General features: G+C 38.3%; 1 protein-coding gene across 2 annotated transcripts in view; it reads left to right on the plus strand.

Moving 5' to 3' along the window:
- INTS7 (integrator complex subunit 7) overlaps positions 1 to 13,525 on the plus strand; it is an 88,994-nt gene that overhangs the window by 48,539 nt on the left and 26,930 nt on the right. For both annotated transcript variants that reach the window (XM_026509099.4, XM_044387819.3), the window contains exons 9-13: positions 4,224 to 4,358; positions 7,028 to 7,125; positions 9,697 to 9,936; positions 11,729 to 11,866; positions 12,944 to 13,150. In XM_026509099.4, coding sequence (XP_026364884.1) covers positions 4,224 to 4,358; positions 7,028 to 7,125; positions 9,697 to 9,936; positions 11,729 to 11,866; positions 12,944 to 13,150 — 818 coding nt within the window. The remainder of the gene's footprint in view (positions 1 to 4,223; positions 4,359 to 7,027; positions 7,126 to 9,696; positions 9,937 to 11,728; positions 11,867 to 12,943; positions 13,151 to 13,525) is intronic.

Consider the following 13,525-nt stretch of genomic DNA (forward strand, 5'->3'; position numbering starts at 1 on the left):
CTGGTACTCTGTTTGCCAGGCCTCCCTGCCAGCTAGGGTGCACCCATGTGGCCTGGCCTCAGCTGACCGTGTCATACCACAGGCTGAATTGGGAGCCAGTAACAATCAGAAGTAGGGAAGTGGGAGAATCCGTTCCAGTGCTGCAGCAGTGACCGTGGCCACACCATTTCCAGGGTCTCCTGTAGTAGAGGGCATTTGCTCTGTTACGGTACCTTTGGCAGCACTGTAAGCCGTGACAGCGAGGAATCTGTGGATGGTGGTAATACCTTCACTGAACTAATTCTGTGCATGGTTTGGGCTGTGATCTTGGTTGGTTGCTAGCCTGGCCTTTTTCCTGTCTGTTTTCTGAACTTAGTTTTCTAGACTTTCCACTAATTCTGTGAGGTATTTCTATGTCAGTTATCTACTGCTTTGCAATAAATCACCTCAAAACTTAATGGCTTAAGGGACAACTGGGTGGCTCAGTCGTTTAAGCGTCTGCCCTCAGCTCAGGTCACGATCCCAGGGTCCTGGGATCGAGCCCCACATCGGGCTCCCTACTCAGCGGGCAGCCTGCTTCTCCCTCTGCCTGCTGCTCCCCCTGCTTGTGCTCTCTCTCTGACAAATAAATAAATAAAATATTTTTTTAAAAACTTAGTGGCTTAAAACCATCACCATTGTATTCGCTCTGATTCTGCATATCTGAGTTTTCACTGACCTCAGCTGGGTGCTTCTCCCAATCTCACGTGGGCTTTTACTCATAAAACTGCAGTCATCTGGAACCTTGACCATTCTGGATGGTCTAAGGGGGCCTCATTCACCAGCTGGAGGTAGAAAGGCTTCCTCCTCCATGTGACTCAGCAGGCTAGCTTAGCCTGGTTTGCGTCATGTTCTCAGGGTTCTAGTAGCAGCCAAAAGAAGGCAAGCCACCAGCACGTAAGCACTTCTTATTAGTCTTTTACTTGCACGTTTGTTAGTGTCTCAATAGGCAGAGCAAGTCACATGGCCAAGCCCAGATAAGTGGGGAAATAAACACCTCTTGAGGCAAGGAATTAGAAAATTGCATTGCAGAGGGGTATGCCTACAAGGGGTGGGATATATTATCACAGTCCTTTTTATCAACAATGTGTCATATACCCATTGTACTTTCGAGAAGTTCTTTTCCTGCATAAATCAGCCAGTCTCAGTTTCTCAGCTTATAGTTAATATCCTTGACAGACATCCTACTTTAAAAGAGCTGTAAGAGTATTAATTGTATCTTATAATTTATAAGTGCCTTCCCACAGAAGGTCTCATTGCTTCTGTACAAGTAGCCTTTCAAGTGAGGCACATAGAAAGGAGTTTATAAGTGTTAAAATTGAGGCTTACAAAGTTTCAATGATACGTCCAAAGTCACATACTTAGGAAGTACCTTAGTCTAGGCCTGAACTGAGAGGTTCTGACCCACGCACAGTTATTTTTAGACTAAACAGACCTAGAAGCAAAATGACTTTCTTTTTCTTTATTTTTTAATTCCAAAGTCATTTGTAAGCCTTTGTCAGGTTATAATATTCAAGCATTTCTCGAGCTTTGTCCTTTTATTGAATTTTAAATTTTATTAAATTCCAGTTTATATATGGAATTAAGCAAAAGGTTTAAATAACCAGACTAGGTAATGTTCACAACAAATGAAAGTCAAGGACTTTCCAAAATTAGATTATTTCCATAGGCAATAGTAAATGTTAAAGTATGTTTTCATTGATTAGATTTTTTTCAGTATAAGCAGGATCGTTCGTAAAACAAACTTATATTTAGTGTCTTAAGTGATCACTAACAAATGGCTCTTAAGCATATAAGATGTTCAGTATCACCCATACCTAAGAAGAATGCCAAATAAGAACAACAGTGAAATACTTCACCAACCCGTCAGATTGGCAAAGATTCAGAAGTTTGATAACAGTTGTCTAGCCATTCATTCATTGCTGGTGGGCGTGGGTGAATAGCCATTCATTCTTTGCTGGTGGGATTGTGAATTATTAAATGTCTGCGTAGGTGATTTGGAAATATTCATCAAAATTATAAATGACCCAGAAATTCCTGTTCTAGGAATTGATCCTACTAATATATTCACACATTTGAGAAATGACAGAGGTACAAGGTTATTCATAGCATCATAGTATGTAATAGCAAAACATTGTCCATCAGCAGGGATATAATAGCATTAAAAAAATCCATCAAGAGGGACCTCACTGAAGAAATTATAACACACAACTCCAATAGAAGTCAATATAATTTATTAAAGAGAATATATGGCATGGAATAATCTATATGATATAATGTTTAAAGGGCAATAAAGATGCAAAGCTGTGTGATAAAGGAAAAAGAAATCGAGAAACGTGTGCCTGCAAATGTCTGGAATGATACACAAGGAACTGAGAAGTTCGGGTGCATGAGGAAGACTTCATTTACTGACTTTCTAGCTTTTTCTACTACTTGTTGAAACTTTTGAACCAGGTGAATTTATCTGAGTAAATAATTTTTAAATAAATAAAAAATTAAATTAAAAATAGTTTTGTCCCTAAAACAGTAAACATAGAAAAAGGCTGCAAAATATATTTTAAAGGGAGAATATTGGCTGCTGCCTGCTAATCGTGATTATGTGTGAATTTTTAAATTCTGAATTTTTCTGATTTTTTTCCAAGTTTTCTATGATGAGTCTTTATGGGAAAAAGGAAAAATGTAGGTTGCAAAACACGTTTGTACATCTATAAATGAGTCTGTATTGTCCAAATCAAACGGGCAAGACAAAGAATGGAGGAAATACAAGTTCTGTAGTCTTGAAAAAACTTTTCTAATATTTTGCCTGTTTTAAAAATACTGAGGGTTTATCTGAGCTAGTACTTTTATGTTAAACTGGAAAACATATGTCCCCCACTGCCTGGGATGGTCTTGATTTATGTCTGTTGTAATTAGGAATTGTGTCCCCCTCAACCTCAAAAAATTTGATCACCTTTGGTGTGAGAGGCAAGGTTTAAGTTGATGTTAATCATGGAAAAATAAGCAAGAATGGAGAAAGGAAGGCAGGAACAAGAGAGCCTACTAAAAAGCTGAAAAGCTTTAATGTGATTCTTCTTAAAGTTCATTCACTTATACCTGAGAGTTTCTCACTATAAATAAAAATACAACGTAAACCTTAGATTACAGAATTTAAAAAGTTGCTGCAGAGACACCTGGATGGCTTAGTCGGTTAAGCCACTGCCTTCAGCTCAGGTCATGATCCCAGTGTCCTGGGATCAAGTCCCACATCAGGCTCCCTGCTCAGTGGGGAACCTGCTTCTCCTTCCTCTGCTCGTGCGTGTATGCATGTGCTCTCTCCCTCTCTCTCCTACTCTCAAGTAAATAAAATCTTTTGAAAATATAAATAAAAAGTTGCTGCAATTTATAGCATAGAACTTAAGGCATAAAGCACAGGGTAGGGCATAACTAACAGATTTTGTGATCTCAGCGGCAAGATGCTTAAAATCTTTGAGCTTCAGTTTCTTCTGTAAAAATAGGGCATTGAATCACATGATTCCGGAATCCTTTCCAGTTCTAAAATCATGAATTCTGGGGGCACCTGGGTGGTTCAGGTGGTTAAGCACCTGCCTTTGGCTCGGGTCATGATCCCGGAGTCCTAGAATAAAGCCCAGCATCAGGCTCCTTGCTCAGCAGAGAGCCTCCTTCTCCCTCTGCCCCTTAGCCCACTCATGCTCTCTTTCTCTCTCTCTCTCTCTCTCAAATAAATAAAATCATAAAAAAATAAATAAAATCATAAATTCTGTGTAAACCTTTTGCAGTATAACTATATGCCAGCCATTGAGGTGGGAAAAGCAAACTTAAAATTTTTGTTTCTTTCCTCTCTTGAAGATAAGGTTTTTCTGAGAAGAGGCCTAAAATTGACATCCATTTTAGTGAGAATCCATTTGCTCTACCAAGATAAAGTCTTCAGTTTTGGATTTTGCTGTGTTCCTTGGTCAGTTTTTATTAATATCTTAATGGGAAAGTCCTATATTATTTTAGATCCTAATCATTACAGACTATTAGGACATACCTATTCTAAGTTCCTTGGCAGGAGAAACAGGAATGATGGTTTATGTTGATGATGGAGGAAAAGGAGATGGAGTAGAGATTTTCTCTTGAAAATAAGAACAACGAACCTATACATTGAACTGCTTTTGAACTTTATAAGTGAATTAATTCTGTGCTCCTTTTCTCTTCTTGTTTAGGAAATGTGGGTTCTTCCCCCAGATCCTCTGACTTGGTCAGATTAGCCCAAGAATGCTGTTACCATAATAACAGGGGAATTGCCGCTCATGGAGTACGAGTCCTAACTAATATAACGGTCTCTTGTCAAGAAAAAGGTAAGTTTGATCAGGACTGATACTATGTATAAACTTTTGGATTGAAGTTTGGGTGGAATTCTGTGTGTGTGTGTGTGTGTGTGTGTGTGTGTGTGTGTGTTAAATCCCTTCTTTTTAGCACATATGCTTTTATCTACCAGTTGCCTCCTAAAGTCTTCTTAGAGCAGGTTTTGTCAAAACTATTTAATCCTATGAAAAATAAAAATATATATATGAGGACCTTGGGATTGGGATTGTGAAATTGAAAGGTTTCAAGGAGCATTGCCCATTTCAACCCAGAGCTTCACTTTGCATGCATGGTGCTGTGGGTAGGGATTGCTTATGACTGCCCTGTGGTATGACAGTTTGTTCACCTGTACCAAAACCTGGAAAATTGAGGAAAAAATACCTTAAGTTACCAAGGGGCTTAACAAATCATTTCACCTAGGGGCAAATGAATTAACAGAGTAATATGAATTAAATTTGCCTAGAATTTGTCTCTAGGTATTTTAAGTATTAAGCGGATTTGCATAATTTAGGATGTGAATAGAAAATAATGCGTATGTTTTATTGTATTCCTAGTATCTTTGACCTAAAGGCTTGAGTAAATTCAAGCTGGTGTTCAGAAACAGCGATGCATTTTGGATGCTTCTTCTGTTTCGGTGTTTATTTTGATCTTCATTAAGGATCTTAAGTGGGGATCTTATCCCCACTAGACGTCAGCACTGCTCATTCCTAGTACCTATTTTTTTCTAGCACCCTGACCTTCACTAGACTTAGCACTGTCAAGCCCTACACGAATGCAGGTGACATTTCTTTAAAATTGTTCTTTAAATGTTGATTCTTATTTGAATAATTAAATGTGTTTTCTTTTTGATAAAGTAATGAGTATTTTCTACCATGTAACGTGGAAAACTGTGTGTTCTCAAAGCTCCTATATATTAACCTTAATATGCTTAACTAATATATTCAGAACTTTTTTAGAACTTCTAGAGAAATTTTCGCCCTACGATAGTGGAAATATGCTATAGGACTCCTATTACATGAGATACCTTAAGGGGTTTGTTCTTTGTGGCCTGACTTAAAACATTAATAAAGTTATGTGGAGTTTTTATTACTCCTAAAGAGGTTTCCGTTTTCATTAGGAAGTTACATTGTAGGTGGAAATGGACGAGCATAATTTATGTCTAGTTAGGAAGATTTGTGTCTGGTTAGGAAGATCTATTTGTGTTAGGAAGGTACTACATGGTTTGCTGTTCCTGGTCTTTTCCTCAGCTAAGCTGGTGACAGTGTTTTCAGTTATGCTTTATTTATACCTTTGTGGCTTTAGCTCTTGATTTAACATGGGAGTATAGAAACCTTTTTTTTTTTTAATATTAGTTTCAGGTGTACAACATAATGATTTGATATTTGTATATATTGTGAAATGATCATCACAGTCTAGTTAACATCAGTCACCATACATCGTTAAAAAATTTTTTTTCTTGCTCGTGATGAAAACTTTAAAGATCTATTCTCTTAACTTTCAAATATGCAATACAGTATTATTAACTATACTCATCATGCTGTATTCATTTTATAACTGGAAGTTTGCACCGTTCAACCCCCTTCTCCCATTTTGCCCACCACCTGCCTCGGGCAGTCACCAATCTGTTCTCTGTACCTATGAGCTCACTTTTTGTTTGTTTGTTTGTTTGTTTGTTTAGATTCCACATGTGAGTGAAATCATATGGTATTTGTCTTTTTCTGACTTATTTCACTTCACATAATGCCTTCAGAATTGATCCATGTTGTCTCAAATGGTAGGTTTTCCCTTTTTTATGGCTGAATAATAATCCATTGTGTATGAATACGACATTATCTTTATCTATTCATCCACTGGTGGACTCTTAGGTTGTTTCCATGTCTTGGCTATTGTAAATAATGCTGTAATGAACATGGGGGTGCATATGTCTTTTTGAGTTAGCATTTTCATTTTCTTTGGGTAACTACCCAGAAGTGGAATTGCTGGATTATACGCTAGTTCTGTTTTTCATTTTCTGAAGAACCTCCACACTGTCTTCCGGAGCAGCTGCACCAATTTGCAGTCCCACCAACAGCGCGCAGGCTCCCCTTTTCTCCACATCCTTGCCAGCTTGTTTTTTCTTGTCTTTTTGATACTAGCCATTCTAGCAGGTATGAGGTGATATCTCATGGTGGTTTTGATTTGTATCTCCCTGATGATTGGTGATGTTGAGCATCTTTTCATGTACCTGTTCGCCATCTGGAGATCTTCTTCAGAAAAATGGCTCTTCAGGTCCTCTGCCCAGTTTTTAATTAGATGGTTTGTTTTTTGCTATTGAGTCATATGAGTTCTTTATATATCTTGGGTATTAACCCCTTACCAGATCCATGATTTCCAAATATTTTCTCCCATTTTCATTTTGTTGTTGGTTTCCTTTGCTGTGCAGAAAAGCCTTTTAGTTTGATGTAATGTATATATTTTTAGAATCGTAAAGTAGTGGAAAAATGGAAGTCTGAGGATTGCCTGTACATTTCAGAAGTAATGACACATGTACTTTTTCAGGAAGGTTAGCTTTCTTAGATCTTCGACTCCTTAGTGTTTTTTTCTTCTAAGTGCGTGTGTGCGTGCGTGTGTGTATTTAATCTTCTCTACTTGACCACTGTAAAATTTAGTGTTTTTCCTCTAGACCTTTTGGCACTGGAACAAGATGCTGTCTTTGGCCTGGAATCCCTTCTGGTACTTTGTAGTCAAGATGATAGTCCAGGTGCTCAAGCCACTTTAAAGGTGAAAATGTCACTTATTTTAATATAATGCCTGTTTTTATTGCCTAAATTAGGGATTGGCAATCTCTCTATAAAGGACCAGATAGTAATATTTTAAGTTTTGTGGGCTGTATACTCTTTGTCACAACTACTCAGTTCTGCAGCTGTAGGACGAAGCAGCCCTCGGCCGTGTGTAAGAGGGAACGGATAGGCAGTGTGGTGGTGTGACAGTAAAACTTTATTTATAAAACCAGGTGGGAGTTGCCAAAAGGCAGTGGTTTGTCAGCTCCAGCTCAAACAAACATTTGCCCTTGATCTTCACTTTCAAAACTATCATATTGACCATTGCTATTCCAAAGGATAGACAAAGTAAAAATCTGAGCTTTGGCCTATTTTGCCATCAGTTGACAGTGTTTGTTACGTTGTAGTAAATACATATGAAGCTCCTAGACAATATAAAGCCAACTGAAATAGGCAGAGCTCCTGCACTTCAGGAAGTTTATAATCTGAGGTGACACTGATAAGAGATATGTAAGATTTATTATAATATTTTTTATTATATTTAAGATACTTACGACACTAGAGATATTTAAGACCTTTAATATGTGAAATGATACTACTCTTATTGGAGTGAAATACAAAATGTAATTTGTGATGGTACAAAATTAATTAAGAAAAGTGGGCTTAATAGAAGTACAAAGCTATTAGGTAGATAGTGGAGATTATAAGAACGCTAGCTTGTCTAAGGTGTGATTTGACGGAAGTCATGACTTAGTTTTAGCATGTTAAAGAAAGGTTTGATGTCATAGTGATGAAGAGTAAAGATATTAAAACCATTAAATAAAAACTGGTGAGAGGTGGGAAGTAGGCAACACGTGTTTGGCAAATGATTCATCTCCAGACTCCCTTTGGAACTACAATACATTTATTTAAAAGTTTCAAAAAGAGAAAGAGAGAAAGAAAACAAACCAAATCCTTTCCCCACCAATTGTAGGTGTCAGTAAAACACTGGACTCAGCACAGTGGGACATATGTAGATGGTCACGAAGGTCCCTATGTTAGAGGAGCTCCCCATCTGAAGGATACTGACGTTTATCTAAGGGACTAGAATAGCAAGCAGAATGCACTAAGTTCCTTGGTGGTACAAACAGAAGTGCAGTTCTAGCGAGAAGACGGAGTTGGGAGTGATGCCTTTCAACTAAGGATGTTATCGAAGCTTGAACAAGGAGATGTCATAATCCTTGAAAGGTGGCGTAGAATTTCAGCATTGAGGAAAGATCATTTGAACCTGAGGGACCACTGTGACAAAAGGCATGAAAACAGAAATGTACTTGTTATGTTGGAAGAATGGTGAATAACCCACTGTGGCTGGATGACATAATATATAAGATTGGAAAAAGAGTTTGCAGCTCTGTCATGGAGAATATCAAATATCATGCCAAGGAACTTTGTGTTGTTTCTATAGGTAGTGAGGAGATAATAAAATTTTAGAGTAATGGACATGCCGTGACCTTCTTTGTAATTATTGTTATTTAAATGTGTCTTTTATTATGGCAAACTTTGTTGACAACTTGTATATACATTTCCTTCCTTCTTTACAAAAGCCCATCTAGTGAAATTTTCCCCCTTTAATACTCATGAGGAAATTAAGATCCAGAAAGATAAAATAACTTGTTGAAAGATACCTAGCTAATTGAGGACAAGCTGGTCTTCAGCTCTGGATCTGTCAGATTCTGAAGACGTCACCGTGTCTTCCTAACTCATACTGAAAGCTACATGGCTGTAGTGTGAAGGATGGGTTAATGGGCTCATCTTTTTAAGAGACTGGAATTAGGGAGAGATTTATGTTGTGGTAGAGAGAATGGAAAGGAGGTGGATATTGGACAAAAGTGGAAACGACTAGATGTAGCAGTCAGTTGGCTATGTAAAAGTGAGAGGACTTCTGGTTTCTGGGTCTGGTGGCTGGGATATTAGTCGATGCCATTAACTGCCCTGAATAGAAGTTCTAAAGCCAATTGGTTTTTGGATTTCAGGTGAGAAGTAAGAGAGAAAATTAGAAGCCTCTTCCTCACTTCTGTGTGCTTAAGAGTCACTTAAGATACCTTTTTTGAACTTCAAACTGTCAGTAACCCAAATACTAAAAAAAGTTAATCCATTACGTTTGGAATAGGTGGGGTCTGGGAATCTATATTTTTATTAGCATCCTGGGCGATGCTGGCATAGGTAAGTTTACAAACCATACTTTAGAAGCAATTTTTGAAAAGCAATGAAAAGTGCGGTATGGTGAGATCCCATTTGGCGTGTATTTTGCCTCTTCGGCCTTGTGATTTTCTCTTCAAGTCTTTTTTTTTTTAATAGTCTTAGACTGAAGTGAGGGGTTAATATACAGTCCTGACTTATTTTCATTTTAAACATGGCACATTTGTAGATCTTAATAAGATTCAACATGCCATGTATTTTTTATGAAGGAAAATGTTATGCCTACAAAAAACTTTTTCCTTGATTTTTCCTAATGACTGTACAAAGTTCTTTCTTTAAAGCTTCAGTTAATACCTTCAAAGTATAATGGGTCCATTTTCTACTCAATGTGCAGATTGCTCTAAATTGTATGGTGAAGTTGGCCAAGGGCAGGCCTCATCTTAGCCAGTCAGTGGTTGAAACCTTGCTGACCCAGCTGCACAGCGCTCAGGATGCCGCGCGGATCCTGATGTGCCATTGCCTGGCGGCCATTGCCATGCAGCTGCCGGTGCTGGGCGACGGCATGCTTGGGGACCTCATGGAGCTCTACAAGGTGATTGGACGATCAGCCACAGACAAACAACAAGAACTTCTGGTAAAGAGCCACTTTTTGAACCTACTGGGGATGAATAAGTCTGGTCTAGTGGGAATTACTTCGTGGGAATTACCTTAGGAAGTCAATGTTACTGTTTGATTTTACTTAAAAGGATTAAAGTAATTGGGGCACCTGGGTGGCACAGTCAGTTAAGCATCTGACTCTTGGTTTCGGCTCAGGTCATGATCTCAGGATCATGAGATCAAGCCCTGTGTCAGCACCATGCTCATTGCCCAGTCTGCTTGAGATTCTCTGCTTCTCCACCTGCTCACTCTCTTTCTCAAATAAAGAAATAAATCTTTAAAAAAAAAAGATTAAAATAATTATGTAAGACCAAGAATATGCTGAAGTCAGAATAGAATTAGAACCATTCTTTTGGTTCCAAAACCATAGCTTTTGACTATTTCCACTTTTGATTGACAAAGCTCTTGTTTAGTTCAGATCTAGAACTGCCTTCTTCTAAGCCCTGTCAAGTCAGTTCAGTGTAGCAAAGCCTTCAGTCTGACCTTTTAATTTATTACAAAGTGAAAATAATTTTTTTTCTTTCTTACATAAAGCAAATATTGAACTAAACCCTGTTTTATACTTTCAAAAATGTAAGTTAAAGACCTAATGATTAACAGTGACCATAGATTACCCCAAATTCCTTTTTTCCAATTCAGGACCTCTTTAGCTGTTTAGAATCCAGTTTAGGTTTAGGGAAAGATGCATGCTTAGAAACAGAAGGCACAGAAGCTATATAATAATGTTTAGTTGAAAGTTCTCCAGGCCTGAGAGTAGGCTTCATTCTAAATAAGCATAAATGAGATGTAAGCCTTAAGTTGGCCCCTCCGTATTGTGGTCATCCAAATTGAGGACTTGTGGAAAAATGAAGTGAGATTTCTTACTCAAGCCCATTTTATATTTTATCCTCCAGGGGGTGTTGTATAAAAGATTGCCCCCATCTCATTCCTATCAGGAAAGGTTACCCTGATGACCAAGGGGCAATGGTCATGGGAATGACATCATACAGTTTTCATAATATATACAGATCTTTGTATGTATCAGCCTCAGAATACTGAAAAGCAGTTAGGTTTATTTTTCATTGAAATGACATTTTCAACTAATGTTCTTTATCCCATTTTTGTTAGTACTGTTAGGAGGCGGTTTTAAATTATGAAACATAATATTCAAAAAACATAAGGAGTAATATGAAAACATTTGCATCCATCACCTAGCTTAAGGGAAAAATATTCCCAGTCTAGTTGAATTGTACTTCCCTGTGTACCTCCCTTATAGAATCTTCTTCCTTCTCCTAGAGGTAACCACTATCCTGAATTTGGTGTTCATCATTCCCATGCATGCTATACGTTTACTACCTTAGAATATATCCTAAGTAATAAGCAGTATTATTTTGCATATCTTTAACTTTATATAAATGTTATCTTGCTACATGAAGTCTTTTGCATGTTGTCTATCTTTGCCTGTTTTGTGTGAATCATCTATACAGATAAGTGTATCTCTAGTTTATCCATTTCTCTACTATATGATATTTTATTGTGTGATTACATCATAATTTACCTACCTGTATTTATGGGCATTGTTTCTAATTATTTGCTATTGTAAAAGTGCTCTGAGCAGTGGAATAAATTGCTTAATGACTTCAAAGCAGAAAATTAATAAACACCAAAGGAAAACAAATTTTGTTCTATTTAATGGGCTCTGGTTTTTCTCCCTTTTGGGTAAAGTCATCTATGACATTGGATAAAATTACATGTTTTGCTTATTTCTCTTACTTCTCGCTCATTGTTAGGTGAGTTTGGCCACTGTGATTTTTGTGGCCAGTCAGAAAGCCCTATCTGCTGAAGTAAAGGCAGTAATTAAACAGCAGCTCGAAAGTGTCTCCAATGGATGGACTGTTTACCGAATCGCCAGACAGGCATCCAGAATGGTATGTATTATCTTTTTTGAGGACCCGGGTTAGTGAAAATGGCAAACCTTAGATTGTGTGATTCTTACCCCTTGTCAAAACTGAAAATAAATATGGAAGTATGTTTTAGTCATGGGATTGAAAGATGATAATAGAAAGGACCTAGTTTTTAACTTTTCTAGTTTCAGAATGGTATGTATGTTGTTACGGGGGAAGTTCCACAGGAATTCCAAAAATAGGAGCTCTTTCTGGCCGAAGGTTATTAGTGCCACTTCATTTTGCCCTATACTTTCATATCCACAGTCACCTCCCACCCACCACTTCTGTCCTCCATTTTCAACACACTACATCTTTCTTCCCTCTTTCCCCCCAGCCGTGTCATTCTTACTTGGAGACGGGGGCAGGTGTATGCTGTTCCTTCTCAGCCATATGGAAAGCCTACCAATTTTTATTTTGTTGGAGAGGAAATACAGAGCTTGGGTAGTATAGAAATCCTTTGGGTATAAGTCCAGAGAGCAAAGTCTGAGGAGCGTTATTCTAGGTATTGTAGTACATGTTCTCATGTTCCGGTGTTTCTCCAATAGGGGAGGAGCTCTAGTGGCAGGACAGTTCTTTGTTATACCCACCCCCCCAGGCGTCCAGCAGCCGCAGGGTATTGAGCATCCCTGGCCCCCAGGCGTTCAGTGGCACTCACATTCTCCCCAACAGCTTCCCTCCCCCAGTCATTTCCAGAGGCAGGTGCAGAACTTGCTGGAGTTCCCCGCCTGTCCCCGCCCCACTAAACAGCTCATACAGAATGACGTACACAAGCGTTTACACTTTCCATAGTTTGAGCTAAAATTCTAGACTTGAGTTATAGTTAATTCCATTTATTTTCTCTTTGGAACTGTTTTAGAAAAGAACGAAAGGTGTTCTGTTACATAAAAGCAGCTCAGCATATTTTCTCTGAAGAAATACTTAGAATGAGTCTTAAAGAATCCTATAATATGAGGAATAGTTGTTAAAACTTATCCAGGGGTTTGAGTTTGTCTTTCAGCTGCCTCATTGGCTAACTGAAGTGTAAGAACCTCGTCATGTCCCCCCCACCTCCTCTTTCAGGGTAACCATGACATGGCCAGAGAGCTCTATCAGAGTTTGCTGACTCAGGTTGCCTCAGAACATTTCTACTTCTGGCTGAATAGTCTGAAGGAGTTCTCACATGCAGAACAGTGCCTCACCGGGTTGCAGGAGGAGAACTATAGTTCAGCACTTTCTTGCATTGCCGAATCTTTAAAATTCTACCACAAAGGGATTGCTTCCTTAACAGTAAGTCCTCTTGATTCTCCTTTGGTGATGATGACTTGTGTGAGAATGGTCTCGCTTCTCTTTGTGGGTTATTCTATTTGAACACCTTGAAAAATCTGCTGATAAATACATTTAACAATATTAAATAATAGGACATGGTGGTAAATCCTTAACCCTTCCCCTACTTTTTCATATTCAAAATTGATGGAAGTTTATCATTTTGTTTTTATCAAGTATCAGGTACCACAGCTGAGGTAGATTACTGAATCCATGCAGAAAGGGTAAGTAGAAGATAGGATATTCCTTTTCTAGACTCCTGTTCATAAGAGGTATTGGGTCAGAACCAACGATCGAATGTAAACCCCACCATAACCCATTTCATGGCTGACAGCTACT

This window comes from Ursus arctos, unplaced genomic scaffold (genome assembly GCF_023065955.2).
Source record: "Ursus arctos isolate Adak ecotype North America unplaced genomic scaffold, UrsArc2.0 scaffold_2, whole genome shotgun sequence".
NCBI lineage: Eukaryota > Metazoa > Chordata > Mammalia > Carnivora > Ursidae > Ursus > Ursus arctos.